The sequence below is a fragment of the Elephas maximus genome, chromosome 5, assembly GCF_024166365.1.
Source record: "Elephas maximus indicus isolate mEleMax1 chromosome 5, mEleMax1 primary haplotype, whole genome shotgun sequence".
NCBI classification, from domain to species: domain Eukaryota; kingdom Metazoa; phylum Chordata; class Mammalia; order Proboscidea; family Elephantidae; genus Elephas; species Elephas maximus.
The window spans coordinates 25,367,183-25,387,659 of record NC_064823.1 but is presented as its reverse complement, the minus strand read 5'-3'; the positions used below and the strand labels follow the sequence as shown (position 1 = coordinate 25,387,659).

General features: G+C 35.2%; 1 protein-coding gene across 2 annotated transcripts in view; it reads right to left on the bottom strand.

The window, feature by feature from the left end:
* Positions 1–33: 33 nt before the first annotated feature.
* The window catches only part of BBS7 (Bardet-Biedl syndrome 7), a 47,213-nt gene continuing 26,769 nt past the window's right edge, over positions 34–20,477 (bottom strand). The window contains exons 12-20 of one of the 2 annotated variants that reach the window (XM_049885399.1): positions 20,351–20,425; positions 18,024–18,089; positions 13,812–13,951; positions 10,138–10,302; positions 6,725–6,834; positions 6,523–6,626; positions 6,256–6,379; positions 2,927–3,072; positions 34–119 (exon numbers count right to left, since the gene is read on the bottom strand). In XM_049885399.1, the coding sequence (XP_049741356.1) occupies positions 2,939–3,072; positions 6,256–6,379; positions 6,523–6,626; positions 6,725–6,834; positions 10,138–10,302; positions 13,812–13,951; positions 18,024–18,089; positions 20,351–20,425 (918 nt within the window). In that variant the 3' untranslated portion in view covers positions 34–119; positions 2,927–2,938. Of the gene's footprint in view, positions 120–1,966; positions 3,073–6,255; positions 6,380–6,522; positions 6,627–6,724; positions 6,835–10,137; positions 10,303–13,811; positions 13,952–18,023; positions 18,090–20,350; positions 20,426–20,477 lie in introns of those variants that run through there. The other variant, XM_049885398.1, reaches the window with a different exon arrangement.

The following is a 20,477-nucleotide window of genomic DNA, read 5'->3' as shown; positions in this document are numbered from 1 at the left end:
CCGCTGACCCGCGCGCAGACTCAGCCGAGGAATGCTGTAGCTGCCGCCGCTCGCCGCAGTCGGGGCCAGCCTGCCCACCTGCCCGCTCACCTGGCAGGGGCTGTGCGGGGCGGAGGAGGCTGCGAAAGGAGCAGGCAGGCACTGTCGGGCGTGGAGTACCAAGGACCTAGAACGCCCCGAGATAAAGCGAACAGCCCGCCGGAGCGGCGGCTGTTCATGCAGTTCAAGTATCCCGCGACTATTGAAATGGACCAATGAGAGCCGCAGAGGCCCGTGACGTCACTAGGGCGACAAAGTCGCAGTCAGCGCAGGCGGCAGTGATGGCAACTGAGCAGGGGTGGAGCGGAGAAACGTCGAACCGCCGCGGGAGGAAAAACGCCTGCGCGGTGAAGGCGGGAGCGGGGGAGACCTGAGTTTCTGATGACTTTAAACCGCACCACTGGGAGGTCTCTGTGCGCAAGGCTAAAGGCTGTCTATATGCATTCTAAAATTAACTGAGTTAAACTGTAGCAATTACTAGGGGGCCGTCCCAGCCTTTAGCCCTGGGACCTCCAGTTAACGTGGCTGACTTGTTTCCCGAGGTTCAAGATTTGACTTGGCCACTTACTGGCCAGGTAATCTTGGTCAAATTATTAAATGTCTCCAGTCTCAGTTTTCTTATGTGTTTATTGGAAGTAATACCTACACGGCATAGGACTGTCGTTAGGATTAAATGAAATACTGTGCATAAATTATGTAACACTGTGCACATAGTAATACTCAAGTGGCAGGATATAATGTCATGTTAGGACGCGGTGTTTATTCACAGTAGGCAGAACTGTGTCTTATGCTTTTTATTTTTTCCAAGAAAATACAATTTACTGTGCCGTCTTGAACTACTGATACATATAACAAGTAATAATGTACTACAAGAAATTCGACTGGACAGTCATTAATGCTTATACACTTTTCCCCAACCAGTAGCCTTTTATATAGAAGCAGCCAACAAAAAAACAATGAAATTCTAGTGACCTGGATGTTCCATTTAGAAATGAAAACTGTTTAATAAAAACAATGGCCTTACTAAAACAAAACTGTCTTAGCTATAATATGTGCCTTTAACAAATTCTCATATTTAATATACAAGACTTCCACATAACTAATAAATATAATGGTATGTAATTCAGAAGCATTGTTTTCTGACAAATTCATGAGTCTACACTTCTTGAAAACAGAAAAATAGCCTTTTTACCATTATAATCTGTCCTTTTAAAGCAGACTGTTAAATAAAATAAAACCAAACTCATTGCCATCAATTCCAACTCATATTGACAATATTCCCCTGAAAATGAATAAATTTACATTAAGATTAATGAACAAAAAAACTGTGTTCTTAAAATATTTTCGTTTCATATAGGATAAAAAGGAAACTAGTGATACTAGTGCAGGAAAATCCAAGAAGCTATCACTATTTTTGCACTCCTCCTGTGTTGCAACTTGTATAGCTTGACTGCTCACAGCACTTGTAGTTAAGATCTCTCTCATCTGTGTAAGCTGCTCATTTCCCTGACCGAAATTTACAGCACTGAGACAACTAAGGCATTTTACAAGCTGCAGCATGGGTCACAAAATGTTACCGAACAAGACAGAAATCACTATAAAGCAATCTCAGCTCCTACAAAAAATAACTGGTAGTTTATTTCCGCTTGTTGACAACATACATTGTAATTGGGACACAAAGCAGGTGCCAGAAACTGGGTTCTGGTCCCAGCTTTACAAATTAATAGCATGTCCTCTTAACCTCATGTCACTTAACCTCACCAACAATTGGTTTTCTTACAAGCTTTGACAAACTTACAGGACTGATGCGAAGATGATATGAGGTAAGGTACGCAAATGCATTCTGAAAACTGTAAAGCAGTTTACACATAAATGTATGTGTGTGGGTGTGGGTGGGTGTGGGTGGGTGGGTGGGTGGGTGGCTAGTAAGGAAACCCTGGTGGTGTAGTGGTTAAGAGCTATGGCTGCTAACCAAAAGGTTGGCAGTTCGAATCCACCAGGTGCTCCTTGGAAACGTTATGGGGCAGTTCTACTCTGTCCTATAGGGTCGCTATGAGTCGGAATGGACTTGACGGCAATGAAAGTGGTTTTTGGTTTTGGTAGCTTGTAAAACATTTGAATATATTTTGATTTTCCAAATATTTCTCTATTTAAAAATCAAAACATCTAATTACTAAAAATGCATTAAAATCCCTTGTACTTACTCCACTTTTTTTTTTTTTTTAATACTTGAGTTTCAGTGAAAGTTTATACAGCAAGTTAGGTTCCCATTTTGATAATTTCCGCACAAATTGTTCAGTGACATTAGTTACATTTATCATAACGCTAATATTCTTTGTGTTCTGTTTGTTCTATTTCCAGTACTCTAGTTTCCCTGGCCCCTTATCTTCCCGTCTTAGTTTTGTGTAATTGTTGACCTTTTAATCTCATTCTGATGGTTTTTAAGTAGAGCAGCAATCTTATGTAATATCCTTTGTGTGCCACTCTGCTATTTCACTAAAGGGTGATCTCGGGATAGGCTCTGTTCTAGGTTTAAAGAGTGTCTCAGGGTGATAATCTCAGGGAGTCCTCTGCTCTCCACTGTTCCAGTTTGTCTGGCTTTTTTTAAAATAAGAATTTGAGTTCTGCTCCACATTTTTCTCCCATTCTAGCTGGGACCATCTATTGTGACCCTGATCAAAACGGTCATCCACTTGTTTTAAATATAAAAATTCTCTTTATTTTTAAAAAGTTCTACCATCAAAGCAAATAGAAGCATTATTTAAAGTCATATCTGAAATATTTTTAGATGTCATCAAAAAGCATTTGAAATAAAAGTATATACATTTAGTTTATAATTCTATGTTAGTATTTTCCTTTTAAACAGACCACTTCTTTGGGACTTTACCTTGATTATATTTCAAGCAGCATCAAAGAAAGCAATCAATGCATTTTGGTCATAACTGTCCAGAATCTCCAGAAGAAGAGGTACTTTGGTTTTCACATTGGTGCCTTTGAATTTGAACTTATCTATGAAAAGATCAGTGATCATGCCTAGAAAGAACAACGTGAATTTACTGTCATCAATTAGTTCCTTTTAATGAAACAATTTAATGAAAGTAAGTGCTTGAGAATCCATTTCTAAGTACCTGTAATTTCATTATTTAATATACACAAACCTTTTTAGAAGGTTCGATGCTTATAAAAATATATGTATTTTGGGGGAATTTTAAGGCCAGTTTCAGGACATAAATTAGCTAATTAGCTAATAAACATCTTTAACAACTGGTTAAAAGATATTAATTTCAGACAATCAAATGCTATTTCTGAACTGATACTAGTATATATAACATCATGAAAGTGGTTTATTTTTCCCACTAAGAAGACCATTTTGAAATAGTGTAGGCAGATTCTGTTCTTAATAGCTTTATCTAAATTAAGACATTCCATTTCTGTGTTGACTATTCTTGGGATTTGACTAGAAGGCAAATAAATAGTTTTAGGGTTCAAAGGTCTGGGCAAATTATTTCACCTTTGAGTTTCCTCACATGTGAAATGGTAATAATTCGAGCTGTCAATTATATATCCAAAACCCTTGATGCCAGATGTGTTTCAGAATTTTTCATATTTTAGGAAGATAACAGAAGACATATACCATATATAACAAAATACCCCCAAAGTATTATGAGCAAATGGCAGCATCTGGTAACAAAACATGATATTTCTACACCAAAATATATGGGTGAATAATCACACTAAGTGTGTTATAGATTGAATCGTGTCTACCCAAAATACCTGTTGTCATCCTAACCCTTTATGCCCGGTGGATGTAATCCTGTTTGAAAATAGGGTTCCTTGTATGTTAATGAAACCACATCAATGTAGAGTGTATCCTAAACCTAATCACAGCTGAGTTTTAAAAAGAGTAGATTAGACACAGATGTGTGCACATGGTGGGGGGGGGCGGTGGTAGGAAGCCAGACAGACACCAGTGAGGGCCACCTATAAGCCAAGACCAAGGAAGGCTAGGGATTACCTATAAGGAAGGAATCCCTATGGCTGAGGTCTTGATTTGGACTTTTAGCCTCCAGAACTAAAAGTTTAAATTTAAACTAAATTTAAATAAATATCTGTTCTTCAATGCTACCTGCTTGTGGTATTTCTGTTACAGCAATACTAAGTAAGACAGTGGAATAAATGAAGACTTTTATACTTAGCTTCATGTCAGTTTAAGTCAGGTTTTGTCATTAAATAAATTCAGATCATGTCAGATTTTGCTGTCAAATGGTTCATGAAAAAAGCTTTGTTTTTCAGGGCTTTCTGCATTTTGAATTGATAAAAGATGGTGGCTCTGCACCACTGACCTAGGAAGTTATAAGGATAAAAGGGAGAATGTGCTTGCCACAGAATAAAATAGTAAACATTAAGATACCATACCAAACCTACTGCCATCAAGTTGACTCCAACTCCTATTGACCCGGCAGGACAGAGGAGAACTGCCCTATAGGGTTTCCAGGGAGTGGCTGGTGGATTTCAGAATTTTTCATATTTTAGGAAGATAATAAAAGACATGTACCAGATATGACAAAATACCCCAAGTGTTATGAGCAAATGGCAGGATCCGGTAACAAAACATACTGATATTTCTAAAACAAAATATATGGATGAATAGTCACACTAAGTATGTTATAGATTGAGTCGTGTCTCCCCAAAATGTGTGCTGTAATCCTAACCCTTTATACTCGGTGGTTAGCAGTCAAGTTCTTAACCACTGAGCCAAACATTAAGATAGGAGGTATTATTATAGCTTGTGAGCAAGTATCTGGGAATGAAATAAGAAATTTAGTAGGAAGGCTTAAGAACCAATGCAGATTGATGATACCAAATTTACATACAGTGACTCTGCAAGATTTGGTATAGTGCAAAAAGCATGCACTTTAGAGCCAGAGAGTTCTAAAGAAGGTTCTGCCTCTAATTAGCTATGTAATAAATTCTTTAATTGGAAATGTCAAAGGATCTGGAAAATGGGAGTTAACAGCATGTACACCTTGAGAGCTCCTGTAAGGATTAAATACTTCAATTGATTATATAAAAAACACACAAAAAAATACTTCAATTGATTATAAAGACAGTATAAATACATAGGAGTGATATGCACAGTAAAAGAAGCCCCCGTGGTGCAGCAGTTAAGCACTTTGATGCTAACCGAAAGGTTGGTGGTTTGAACCTACCAGTGGCTCTGCAGGACAAAAGACCTGGCAATCTGTTCCCATAAAGATTAGAGCCTAGGAAACCCTATGGGGCCGCTCTACCCTATCACATTGGGTCACTATGAGTTAGAATTGACTAGATGACACACAACAACATGAACAACACCGGAGCCCTGGTGGCGCAAACCAAAAGGTTGGTGATTCAAACCCACCAAGTGGCTCTATGGGAGAAAGACCTGGTGATCTGTTTCTGGAAGGATTATAGCTTAGGAAAGCCTAGGGGCCAGTCTACTCTGTCACATGGGATTGCTATGAGTCGAAATCAACTCAAGGGTACCTAACAACAACAGGCACAATAGGTTTTATGTAAAAATCACTAACAACCGTGTTTTTTTTTAGGCTGTTCCTTCCTTCCTCCCTTTCCCCACCAGCCTCTCACTCTCTCTTCTTTCAGTACAATTTGTGAAATACTTAACTTCTTACCACCAAAGAAAAATATGTTCTGAACTGTAAATTGACAAGGCGTGCATGCATATATATGTGTGTGTGTGTATGTATATACGTATAAACCAAAAATCTGTTGCCGTGGAGTCGATTCTGACTCATAGCGACCCAACAGGACAGAGTAGAACTGCCCATAGGGTTTCCAAAGAGCGGATAGTGGATTTGAACTGTTCCTTACAGTCACAAAACATGAAAAATATTTATGTAATATATGGCCTAAACTGTAATGCTTTATAGGTTATATTCATTTTATACCTTTTATATTCTTCTTGTAATACAAATTAATTCATCACAGTATAATTTCATGTCTTAATTTTTACTTACATTTTATCAAGTAAAAATATTAAATATTAAAACTAACTTGACAAAATGTAGAAATATTGCTATAAATAGTGCTACAAATTGGTTTTCACTGATTTCCCAACTGGTGAAATCTTTACGTGTCTCTTTCTCCCCAGTTCCACATGATCCTTCACAAACAGCCAGCTGAAAAAATATATATAGCAAGGTATAGCCCACTAACCGTAGAGTCTTTCAAGATGTGCAGGCTGCTTTTTGTATTCTTCCTGTAGGTGATCTGCCTCTTCAAGAATACAGCGATATTCTGGTATCAGAAAGTTTGTATTTCCCTCATGAACTTGCAATTCCTATTTAAAATAATAATAATAAAAAAAAACAGAAGCACCTTAATGTTCAAAACTCAATCTAAGTGTAATAATAAAGTATTTGCAGTTTTAGAAACTTCATCACGATAAAATAATGATCATGAGTCCATGACACATATACTTACTTTTAAAGCATCAATTAACTGCACTTTCTTAGCCAAAAGCAACTGGTACTCCAGTTTGGGGTGGATAAGCTTTAAAGTGTGTTTGACTGATACTTCATTTATCTCTGGAAGGAGTTGAGCCAGGACAATTAGATTAGTCACAGAAACATTATTATAACAACAAAAAAGCAGAAAAAATGATTAGTTTTTCTTCTCTTCTTACCGTATGCTATGTTGAGGTTAATTTTCCTTTTTGTAGCTTCTTTAGAGAGCACATCTTTTAGGATGGATATGGTAGAAATGTTGTCAGATTTAAAAACTCCTTCTCCTTTTCTATAAAACATACATTTTTTTAAAAGAAGAGCTTTAGAAAGAAGTGGTCCAGTAAATACACATTTTGTGACCAGAACCTAGTGTTCAGATTTCATTTTAGATTTCTTTATATAAATATATATATGTATATACGTGTGTGTGTGTATATACATAAAACCAAACCAAACCCACTGCCGTTGAATCAATTCCGACTCATAGCGACCCCACAGGACAAAGCAGAACTGCCCTGTAGGGTTTCCAAGGAGCGCCTGGTGGATTTGAACTGCTGACCTTTTGGTTAGCAGCTGTAGCTCTGAACCACTGTGCCACCAGGGTTACCATATATATATATATATCCTACTAATATGTAAAATTGTTAACATAAAGCTTATATAAACAGGTAACCTTTTACTGTTATTACATTAACTCGAGTTCTGAACCTACTCATAATGCTAAACAAAATAAGCTAGCTATATGCCTCCTAAAGATAGGACAATTTTTATGTTCTTCATTTAAAACATAGCTTGTTTCTTTATTTTCACTACTAATATTTACAGTAGCTAATCCCTTCAGTATATTTAGAATGATTTACTTACACGTAAGTCTGCACTTTTTTTTGTAGTTACATAAATTACAATATGACTATATGCTTCACCCTTAAAAAGGAAATATGAACTCAAACCTGAAAGAGGGACACCTGCTATTCTATGCCCAGCGTACACTGCCACTTCTTATAGTAATAGGACCTGTGTTTTTCTTTGGGAAACCTCTCTCTCTCTTCCCCTTCTCAATTCCATATGATATTCTATCTCCCTGACTGCAGCGGTCAGAGCTGGGCCATGATGTTCAATCTTGGGACATCTACTGGAAGTAGCAGGAAAGAAAGGCTCTAGGGCAGCTGAAAAGATAAGGCTGGATGTAGCTACTGTGACCACCATGCCACTATATGAAAAGTGAACAAAGACAAAAGCAGAGCTGAGCAATATAAAAGGATAAAGTCTAGATGATACTAGTTAAGTTGCACCTGAGGCTGATTACTGCTTGGCTTTTAAGTTATAATGTGAACCAATAAATTCCTTTTTTTTTTTTTGGTTAAACCTGCTTTGTTTCTTTTTATGTGACCAAAAGTTTCCTAATTAATATATACCATTTTTCCTATATTCAATTTTGACTTTTTATTTGATTTTCATACACAGAAATAATTTTAATTATATTGACTAGCTATAGACATTACATTTTTTTCTAGAAAGTTGAATAACACATCCTTACTATTTCACTCCCAATTATGAGCTTTTTCTCTAGTCTTTAATCTGTTAACAGAAGTTATTTATTAATAGTTTACAATGCTTATTTTAATCATCACAACTCAATACTATTATTTCCCTTCCTTAGAAAGAAAAACAAAACTCAGAGAGTTAAGTAACTTAGCTAAGATCAAACAGCTGGTAAGTGACACGGCCAAGAATCAAACCTAAGTATATATGCTTCCAAAGCACATGCCTCTTTACTACCTTCCATATATATGTATTTTATTTTGGCACCCCAAAAACAACTTAAACACCTACTATGTGCAAACCCACGCGTGTTAGGTACTTGGAGGGCACAAAGATAACTAAGAAGTAGACACTGCCCATGAGAACTTAGTTTAATTTAAAGAGACAAGCATACATAAAAATTATATACTTCAAGCTTGTTGTTGTTAGGTGCTCTTGAGTTGATTTTTTGACTCATAGTGACCCCACATGACAAAGGAGAACTGTCCCATAGGGTTTTATAGACTGTAACTTTATGGAAGCAGGTCTCCAGGTCTTTTTCCCATGAAGGCAGCTGGTAGGTTCAAACTGCTGGCCTTTCAGTTAGTAATCGAGCACTTAACCATTGCACTACCATATAACAATAAATACCATAAACAAGTCAAAATAAAATGCTATGGGAACAGTTAAGAGAATCAAAAAACGCAGCTATTGAGCTGGGTCTTTCAGGTAAGTACTTTTGACTGTTAAAGAATAGTTAAGTATGCAGATGGCAAAGAGCAAAAGTCTGCTATTATAAAAATATATAATGTGCTAGGGGCATGTCAAGTTGTCTGCTGCGATTAAAGTGTGAGGCACAGGTAAGATTTCTGGAGGGTTCTTGGTCTTAAAAGGCTTCATTCTGAGAAAAAATTATGTGTTCATTGCCATTTCTAGAACTTAGTGGTAGAAGTAGAGAAGAATACCTCAGTAATCTGCTTATGGAAAGAATCCCTAGGAAGCAGAGGCAAAGAGAGGATAAGAAGTCACCCACCACCAAAACAAACAAACAATCTATATTAAACATGGGAGGGAGAATAAGAATGCAAAGACCTTGAAGAATGTGGGTAAAAGCTCAAAGAACATATGGAGAAATTAGTCATGTGGGACTAATTCACATTCAGAGATAGGAACAAAGGAGAAGGAAAAGCTTAGTCTCTACTGTATTCAGAAATGGAGAAACTATGGAGCCCAGGGACCTTTGATAGCACAGTGGCTGAAGAGCTCACCTACCAACCAAAAGGTCAGCAGTTCAAATCCACCAGCCACTCCTTGGAAGCCCTATGTGGCAGTTCTACCCAGTCCTATAGGGTCGCTAAGAGTCTGAATCAACTTGATGGCAACGGGTTTGGCTTTTTTGGTCTTACGGAGCTCATGGGAGATGACTGCCAAATGAGTACAAAGTGGGAAGGAGTGTAACTGGAATCTTGAGAAGAGGATAGAAGAAAACACTGTCCTCCACACTGTTACATGATAACCTCAAAAAGCTTGCCTGGTCCCCTGAAGTTTAAATCATTTCATCTTTTTGCATAAAGAAATTCAATTGGAATATATTTTGGAATTAGGACAAATGTTCAAATCAATTTGACAAGGACTGCCATCTTTACAATGTCTTCATGTTAAAGACTATAAACTATTACTCCATTTAATCAAGTCTCTTATGTCAATCAAATTTACAGCTTTCTTCACGTAAGTTCTATACATATTATTAAGAACATATAATTAAGACTATTCCTATGCATTTTATGTGGCTTCTAATTGTTACTGCTATTCTGAAATGGCTCTTTTTTTAACAATGTATTTTCCAATTAGTTATGGTTGAAAAATTAGGAAAGGTATTGATCTTTGCATATTCATCTTTATTCAAACATTTTTCTAAACTCATTAATTTTACTTGTTTTCCAGTAGATTCTCTTGAATGGTCTAGGTTTTCAATTATATTATTTTCAAATTATTCCTCCCTTAAAGTAAACGAAAACTTAGAAGCTCCAGTTACAACAGTTGTGAACTAGTACCAACAAGTCTGACTTACCTGTAGGTACTTTCCAGTTGTGTATCCAGGAAGGTGTTCTGAAAGTAAAATGTCACACATTCTCCTGCTGGAGGTTTTTCAGGAACTTCAGGAAGGCAAAAAAACACCCAGGAGTGAACTTCAGCAAAACTGAACTGGCCTGTTAGAGTCAATGTATTCATGGGTCTGTAATTTAATAACAGAACACACATTTGTATATAAGAATATGTGGATGTAGACTATATCTATATAACACATGAACAAGTAGAATTTTACAATAGTAGCTGAACAAATATAGAAGCACTCATTTAATTTTTCTCAGATTAATCTTAATAAATGAGCATTTCAATTTCATGAAAAAAAAAGATTTAAATGCTTGTGTTAGGTGTCTTACTATTCAGTATAGTGGCATAAATACTTTTTTTTTTCATTATAACGTGTTTTACAAATAAAACCCAAATTTACTCAGATTTCATTTTTGAAAAGTTCATCTAGTATTTCCATATAAACTGTAAAACATACTCACACAAGAGTCTCCTTAAGAAAAGAATCAACTTAGTGTGAAGGCTTTGGAATAAGACAGATATGGGTTTGAAACCTTGCTCCACTATTTACTAGCTGCGTGCCATTGGACAAGTTAAGAAATAATACTTTCTTATCTTGAAGGAACATGGGTTAATACTTCCTATCTTACAAAACTGTACAATTAAAAAAAAAAAAAACTTGTCCTACATATATTTAAAACAAAGCAAATGGATAATTATACAGAATTAACACAATGTGAACTTTATAGAATTAAAGATTTAGAAGGAACTTTAATGGCATATAGATTAAGGGCTAAAAATGATAAGAAAAAGCTGCAAATATCTATTAATAATCAGAATGTGAAATGTACGAAGTATGAATTTACGAAAACTGGAAGTTGTAAAAAACGAAATGGAACACATAAAGATCAGTATTCAGTGAGCTAAAAATGGACTGGAATTGGCCCTTCTGAATAGGACAATCATATGGCCTACTATGCCAGGAATGACAAATAGAAAAGGAATGGCATTGCATTCATCATCAAAAAGAACATTTCAAGACCTATCCTGAAGTACAATGTTGTGATAGGATAATATCCATATGCGCCTATAAGGAAGACCAGTTAATACAACTACTATTCAAATTTATGCACCAAGAACTAATGCCAAAGATGAAGAAATTGAAGATTTTTACCAGCTTCTGCAGTCTGAAATTGATCAACCATGCAATAAAGATACACTGATAATTACTGGTGACTGGGATGCAAAACTTGGAAACAAAAAAGGATCAGTAGTTGGAAAGTATAGCCTTGGATAGAAATGATGCCAGAAATCACATGATAGAATTTTGCAAGACCAAAAACGATCTTCATTACAAATACCTTTTTTCAACAACATAAAAAGCGACTGACTATACACATGGACCTTGCCAGATGGAATACACAGGAGTCAAATCAACTACATCTGTGGAAAGAGACAACGGAGAAGCTCAATATCATCAGTTAGAGCAAGTCCAGGGGCCAAGTGCACAAGAGATCGTCAATTGCTCATATGGAAGTTCAAGGTAAAGATGAAGAAAATTAGAGCAAGTCCATGAGAGCCAAAATACGACCTTGAGATATCGTACCTCTATTTAGAGACAATCTCAAGAACGTATTTGACACATTGAACGCTAATGACTGAAGACCAGATGAGTTGTGGAATAACATCAAGGACATCACACATAAAGAAAGCAAGAGGTCATTAAAAAGACAGGAAGAAAAGACCAAAATGGGTGTCAGGAGAGACTCTGAAGCTTGATTTAGAATATAGAGTAGCGAAAGCAAATGGAAGAAATGAAGTAAAAGAGCTAAGCAGAAGATTTCAAAGGGCAGATCAAGAAGACTAAAGTATTGTAATGAAACGTGCAAAGACCTGGAGATAGAAAACCAAAAGGGAAGAACATGCTCAGTGTTTCTCAAGTTGAAATCCTTGCTTTTCAACACTTTCAAGAGGTCTTTTGCAGCAGACTTATCCAATGCAATACATCATTTTATTTTTTGACTGCTGTTTCCATGGGCATTGATTGTGGATTCAAGTAAAATGAAATCCTTGACAACTTTAATCTTTTTTCAGTTTATCATGATGTTGCTTATTGATCCAATTGTGAGGATTTTTGTTTTATGTTGAGGTGAAATCCATACAGAAGGCTATAGTATTTGATCTTCATCTTCAAGTCCCCTTCACTTTCAGCAAGCAAGGTTGTGTCATTTCCATAACGCAGATTCTTAATGAGTCTTCCTCCAATCCTGATGTTGCGTTCTTCTTCATATAGTCCAGTTTCTTGGATTATTTGCTCAGCAGACAGACTGAATAAGTATGGTGAAAGGATACAACCCTGACGACACCTTTCCTGACTTTAAGCCACGCAGTATCCCCTTCTGTTCAAATGATTGCCTCTTGTTCTATGTACAGGTTCCTGAGGAGCACAATGAAGTGTTCTGGAATTCCCACTCTTCACAATGTTATCCATAATTTGTTATGATCCTCACAATCAAATGCATCTGCATAGTCAATAAAACGCAGGTAAACATCTTTCTGGTATTTTCTGCTTTCAGCCAAGATCCATCTGACATCAGCAATGATATCCCTCGTTTCACGTCCTCTTCTGAATTTGGTTTGAATCTCTGGGAGTTCTCTATCAATGTACTGCAACTGTTTTTGAGTCATTTTTAGCACAATTTTACTTGTGTGTGATATTACTGATACTGCTTGATAATTTGAACATTCGGTTGGATCACCTTTCTTTGGTATGGCCACAAATATTGATGTCTTCCAGTCAGTTGGCCAGGTAACTGTCTTCCAGATTTTTCTGGCATAGATAAGGAAGCACTTCCCATGCAGCATCTTTTTTTTGAGATGTATTAATCGGTATTTCACCAATTCCTGGAGCCTTGTTTTTCACCAATGCCTTCAGTGCCACTTGGACTTCTTCCTTCAGTATCATCAGTTCTTGTATCATATGCTACCTCCTGAAATGGTTGAAAGTCGACCAGTTCTTTTTGGTGCAGTTATTTTGTGTATTCCTTCCATCTTCTTCTGATGCTTCTCCTGTCGTTCAGTATTTTCTCTGTAGAATACTTCAGTATTGCAACTTGAGGCTTAAATTTTTTTCTCTAGTTTTTTCAACTTGAGAAACACTGAGCACGTTCTTCCCTTTTGGTTTTCTATCTCCAGGTCTTTGCGCATTTCATTGTAATACTTTGTCTTCTTGATCTGCCCTTTGAAATCTTCTGCTTAGCTCTTTTACTTCATTTCTTCCATTTGCTTTAGCTACTCTACGTTCAAAAGCAAGCTTCAGAGTCTCTCCTTTGTGCAGAGTAGAACTGTCCCATAGGGTTTTAAACAGATCACCAGGCTTGTCTTCCCCCAAGTGCTTCTGGGTGGTTTCCAAGTGCCAACATTTTGGCTAGTAGTTGAGCGCTTAACCATTTATGTCACTGAGAATGTCCTACTCAAATTAGCCTCTAAAATAATACAAAGAATCTTCTATTTATTAGAAATGTTGTCTATAGTATTTAAAATATTTAAAGTGTACAAGGAGCTACCAGAATTTACACTCTCAAAGTAAAAAGAGAATTTATCTGAATTGTGTACTATCCTAAAAATAAACTAACCTCTCCTTTGTCCTACCTGCCATGATCAATAAAGTGAGTTCTCTGATGAAGTGAAAGGGGTTTGATCTGGTACTGGCGGACCTGACAGGTTTTGGGTTGAATTCTTGGGGTCACATATGCTTGAAGTGTGCCATATTGGCCTTCAATTGAGCGAATCTGATTCAATACAAAAGAAGAAAGAAAATAAGAATAATTTTAGGAGCATAAATGTATCTTTAAAATGTTCAACACAAGTAATCAAGTACTTAAGCCTTAATCTCTTCTGTAATATTTGGAAGAAAATAATGATACTCTATTAAACAACTAATTTTTACCATTAAAGGAAAATTAAAAATATTTTGGCAGTAATAGCAAAATTAATCACTCTGTAAGTTACCTCTACCCTGTATTTCCAGCTGATTTATCCATACTTACCAATGCTACTCCGTTCCTGGTGCTCTCACACTACCCTGTCACATCCAAAAACAATGGTATATATTTTATGAAAAGTCACATAAAAAACAGCTAAGATTTTGTTGAAGGGATAAATGAATTTTCCAAATAACTAAAACTTATGTGGAATACCTCATTTTCTCAGAAGTGCGGGTATTAGAACACATAGCTATTGTTCCAAAAATCTAGTAACGGGGGAAAAAAAAGTTTCCAAGAACTTAATTCTTGATTTTCAGTGAAAACAGAGAAGCATAACAATAATGTAATTATGACATATTTAGATTGGAAAATTCTTTTGGGCTATTTTGAATATAGCTGCTTGGTTGAGATTTCAAAACACTCAGAAACTAGTAATTTGCTACACTGTGAAGGCTTAATTTTAAAGGAGCTGGTAAACTGTCAGCTTCTCCTTCCAGCTCCTCTGTTCCACATTCATGGATGGATTATAGTCTCTTACACTACAAAGGTATCTTCTCTAATGGAAGTAATGTTTTAATTCACACTTTTGTTTCTTTTTTTTTTCCTGGCATGTAAGGGGGAAAAAAATCAATGTTTTACTTAATTGGGAAAAATAAATAAAAGCTTAAAGCAAGGTATTTTACAAATGCTGCACTGAATGGGGAAAGAAGGAAACTTAGAGGATAAGATAAAGAATAAAAATATAGAAAGGAAAAAAAAATACTTATATGATAAAGTTACGTACTTTGAGTAAGCTTTAAGTGGCAGCAGACTTTTTTTTTACAATAAATTCATAATACTTTTTCTGACTATATAATAAATCATATCCATTATTAATTCAAACAATAAAAAAATGGACCAATAAGTCACCTGAAATTCTATCACCCAGAAATAAACATTATTATTTTAGTAGTCATATTTTTATTCATCTCTCTATGCATATGTACAAAAACAAATACATAATTTAACATCAATAAATTCTATTTAAATCATACTTTGAGTCTCAATATCAGCAACACCTGGGAAAAAGCCAGTTTTTAATTCTTAGATCACAGATTAAAAAAGAAAAACAAACTTGCCTTTATTTCTAATAATCACATTTCCCTTATCTTTGTCTCTCCTATCAGCCATATTTCTTCTCATACCTGTCTCCATATTTATATCGTTATAAACATATATATATATATGAATTTTTTTCGAGCATTTTTGTGTTCTTTAATTCATGGAATTCTCTCCATGTTAATGGGTATAGCTCTAACTCATTCTTTATGGTAGCTAAATAATATGCCATGGTATGGAGAAACAGGTATTTATTCAACCACTTGATTAGTAATAAGTATTCACTGTTTCCACTTTTCTGCTTCTACAATGCTGCAATTAATTACATACACATCTATGTATATATTGTTATTGTTAGATGCCGTACAGTCGATTTCAACTCATAGTGACCCCAAGTGACAGAAAAGAACTGTCTCATACAGTTTTCTAGGCTGTAATCTTTACAGGGGCTCCTTAAAAGTGAGGGTGGCGAGACTTCATCTCATGTATTTTAGATGTGTTATATGGAGGGACTAGTCCCTGGAGAAGGACATGATGCTTGGTGAAGTAGAGGGTGAGTGAAAAAGAGGAAGACTCTTAATGACATGGACTGACACAGTGGCTGCAACAATGGTCTCAAACATAGCAACGACTGTGAGAATGGTGCAGGACTGGGCAGTGTTTCACTCTGTTGTACACAGGGTCACTATGAGTTGGAAGCAACTCCAAGGCACCTAACGACCACCTTTTCAGGTGCAGATGGAAAGGTCTTTCTCCCACAGAGGCGCTGGGTGGGTTCAAACCACCAACTTTTTGGTTAGCAGCTGAGCACTTAAGTGCCACAAAGGCTCCTTTATGTATGTATTACTGTGATTTTATTGCTATAAAATGGATTCTCTAAACTGGGGCTAATGCCCATTTTCAAAGTGGCCGTACCAATTTACATTTCCACCAATTGTAATTGAAAGTGTTCTTTTCTTCATACCTGCCACCTGATGACTTTGCTCTAAAATTTTTGCCGATTATATTACATAAGCCATAATAGCTTTTTGTTATTTTAATTATTCTGACTAATAATGCGGTAGAACTTTTTTTTTTAATGTTTATTAGCCATTTTGAGTCCCTCTTTTGTGAATTGCCTATCCATATCCATTGCCTATTTTACTTATTGCATGATCTTTTTAAATAACAATTTATGGATAATCTTTATATTTTATTGATATTCACTCATTTTCTGGGTAATAACTAATTTTTCCTTTTTTTAATAATTACATACTTAATTTAGCTGAATTTATTTTTTATATATGGCACAAGTAAGAACCCACTTAATTTTCTTCTAGATGGATGCTAGCTGTGCTATGCCAATTTTCAAATAGAAATAGAAATTTTTCCTAAATAGGAATGTCATGCATTAACTTCCCATAAATGTGTAGTGGGCTCTATTTTTAGATTCTCTCCTGTTGTATGACCCATTTATTTATGCCTTGGAAATACCCTATACTATTTTATTACAACAGTTTTATAGTATGGTTTACTATAGTATGTGGCAAGGCAAGTTTCACCTTACTTTTTACTCCTTCATAATTTTCTTGGCTCTTTTCAGATATTTTCGCTCTGAACTTTAAAATTATTTTATCAAATTTTATAAAAAGAAATTTTTCCTCCCAAATTTTAGGCCTACTTCCTAATTTACTGGCACAATTTTCCTTAGTGATACATAATTTAAAATGTTTAACTAGGCTGCTTACTGATAAAATATTCTTAAGTATATTCTTCTAGAAATAAATTTATCCCAGTTTTCAACTTTTCTTTCAAAATATATGAAGGGAAACTTATGTAGACCAAAATAAACTGTTTAGGAAAACAACTACATTTAATTGGAACATCTCTTAACCAGATATGAAAAAATTATTGTGTAACGGCATTTCTCTTAAAAAAATATACTGAGTCTCAGAACACCAGCAATGCTAGGGAAAAAGTTATAGTTCTTCATTCTTAGATCATAGGTATATTAAAAATTAAAAAAATAATCTTACACTACAAATTAAATAATTAAAATAGACTCATATGCTAGGCTCAATACTTAATAGTAAAAATGACATTACTAAAGTTTAAAAGGTTTTCTTTAAAACAGATGATGATAAATGACATCATTGGAACACAATCAGCAAAATATAGACCATAGGAAATTATAAGACAAATAGACCAGACATTTTAAAAACTAAGTTACCTTATTTGGACCATAATTAGATAAAACAAAGCATAAAAACAAAACCAGTGGAATATGAATACTGAATATTTGAGGATATTAAAGAATTAGTCTTTTTTTTAATGTGATAATAGTATGATTGTTTTAAAAAGTACTTATCTTTTAGAGATACATACTGAAATATTTATAAATGAAATTATAGATTGTATTTGCTTTAAAATAATTTTAGGTGGGAGTGATGGCATAAGTAAGACTGGCCACGAGTTGATCATTGCTGAAGTTGAGTGATAACTACATGGAGATTCACTACTTTTATATATGTTTAAAAGTTTCCATAATAAAAACCATAAAAAATTTTCCAGTTAGAGGAAACTTAAAATGTATCATTTTAGAGAAGGCGATTGGTTGAGTGCTAATGATAGTGGTTTGGACTAAATTAAAACCTAACAAGTAATTCGGAAGTCATTACTCCAATATGACTCATTCAGAGAGAAATTTCAAGCAAAGTAATTATGTCATATGTAGCAAGATATAGTTAAGAAAAAAAAAGTTTTCAGGCATTCAAGTGGAGGTAATTTCTAACATTTTTACCTTGAGTTCCAGTCTTGTGGTATTTGCTTGGCACCGGTAAGTGGCAAGAAGGAAGTTGTCATTTGACTGAGAAGATTAAAAGGAAAAGGATGAATTCATGTTTTTAATGAAAACAGCATCAATAATAATGAGGGTTACCATTTGGGTGGCACTGTGCTAAGTGCTTTTCAAATGTGTTCTCATTTATTCCCACCAACATTTCTATGCAGTTAAGTTTTACTAATAAGTTTTAACATATGAAGAAACTAAGGCTATGAGAGGTTAGGTAACTTTCCTATAGCTAGTAAATGATGAAAGTAGAATTCAAATTCAGATCTTTAAGACTCGACAGCTTAAAGCTCTTTCTACCCTGACTCTCTACAGTAATATTTTTAAGCATTAAGAGTTCTAAAAATTTAACTGACAATGCAAACTCCTAATATTTACATGATAAAGACATGTACAATAATGTTTGATGTTGAATGTCTTTGGTTTTCACAAATATTTACATAGGACTGAGAAACACCTTATCTCTGTATCCCCAGCAAATATCACAGTGCCTGGCATACCTTAGGCACTCAACATATGTTTGCTGAATTAAACTGAACATGTTACTTCCAATACTGTAACTTCTTGAAATTGAATATTAAACTACTAAAAATGAAAAAAAGCATACATGGGTGCATGAATTACAAAAAGGCAAAGCAACATGAAACATTTTATATAGAATTTTCATGTATTGCTATTTCCCTCTTTTTAATAAATAAGTGAAGAAATATAAAGGATACTAAAATCAAAAAGAAAATTCAAGTCATTTATACTTAGTAAACACAGAGGATCGGTTGGCTTATAAAATAAATTTACTCTTCAGTGATTAAAAACAAATGTTATGTAATGACATTTACGGATGAAGTGATACACATTGAAAGAGATAAAATGTCTGGGATCAGGTTTAAAATAATCTAGCTTTGGGGGATGGGGAGAGAGTAAAGAGAATAAAACAAGACTGGCCATATGTTGAAGCACATGGAGGTTATTATACTATTCTCTCTCTTTCTGTGTATACTTGAAAAATCTCTGTAAGTTTAAAAAAAAAAAAACAGCCAAAAAAAATCAAATTTAAATTAGTATAAAATGCTCATTTCAAATAATCCTGTAGTAGTATAACAGGTTAATCTTTCATAGTAATATAGGATTTAAAGACTTTAACTTGATTTTTTTAAGTGGTCATAAAAACGTAGATCCTAATCTTTTATATTCTGTTCTCAAACAGGGATGATAAACTATAACAGAACTGTTATAAAATCGCTTGTCAAGAAGAAAACCTTTACTATGAAATTATGTTGCAAACTATTCTCTAATTATCAACTTTTTTCTTAATATACTCTTTTTATGCCATCCTTTTTTTTTTTTTAATCTGTAACTACCTCCAACTCCAGACACTACCTCCTTTTGTTCTGGCTTGCCTTTTCCAAGCAGCTAATCTAGAACCTATTTTCACTCTAACTTCTCTTTAGCAGCCACACCTAGCTCTGAGACTGCTAGTCTTCTGAGCATAAAGAAGTGAATGTAGTAAGCATGTCCAAAGCACTGGCAAGATACCATCAGTAAGTGCTCAACAAATATCTGCTGAATGAAGGTCAAGCAGGCATTCGACAAGTCCAGAAAAAATGGGGAGGACTAGGAAGAATAGGCAGAAGGAATAGACCACGGTCTAAAGCAAGGATATGTGAAACTATATCATTTTCAAGTAATTTTAAGAACTTCAGTTTGGCAGAAATGGGGAGGAAAGGTAAGAGCTGGTGAGAGATAAGGTAGAGATGTAATCAAAAACTAAAACATGGAAAGTTTTCTATGCCACAATGAGGAATCAAGACTTACAACCTGCAGGAAAAAAGGCATCTTCAAAAAGTTTTGAGAAACGAAATGACGCAGTGATGTATGTTAGGAAAACCTCTCTGGTGGCAGTGTACAGCGAAGCCTGGAGGTGGGGGGCAAGACTGCAGACAGAGGAACTAGTTACAGTAGTAGTTCAAGCAAGAGATTATGAGGGCCTGGACTAAGTTAACAGAAGAATGAAACAGAGTAGAGGTATGAGAGCCACGGAGACAGAGCTGACAAAAGCAAATGACTCACTGGATACAGAAGATGACAGAGGAAAAATCTAGGACGACACCCAGGTTTCTGGATTATCTAAGGACAAGGAAGAGAGCAGAAGCAGATTTTGATGGAAAGATTATGAACAACTGAAGAAATATCAAGGTCTAATAGCATTTACAGGCTTTAATCAAATAGCATAATAAAAATGAAAGCCTCTAAATAGTTCTTTATATTGCTATTTTACTCACCTCAGAGTCACAGCTGCTGAAGCTGACAACAGCAGAATTTTTATCCATATCAAGTAAATCTATTGGAACATCACTCTATAGTCAATATTGAAAAAAAAAAAAAGTTGAGGTGGAAAACCTAAAAATT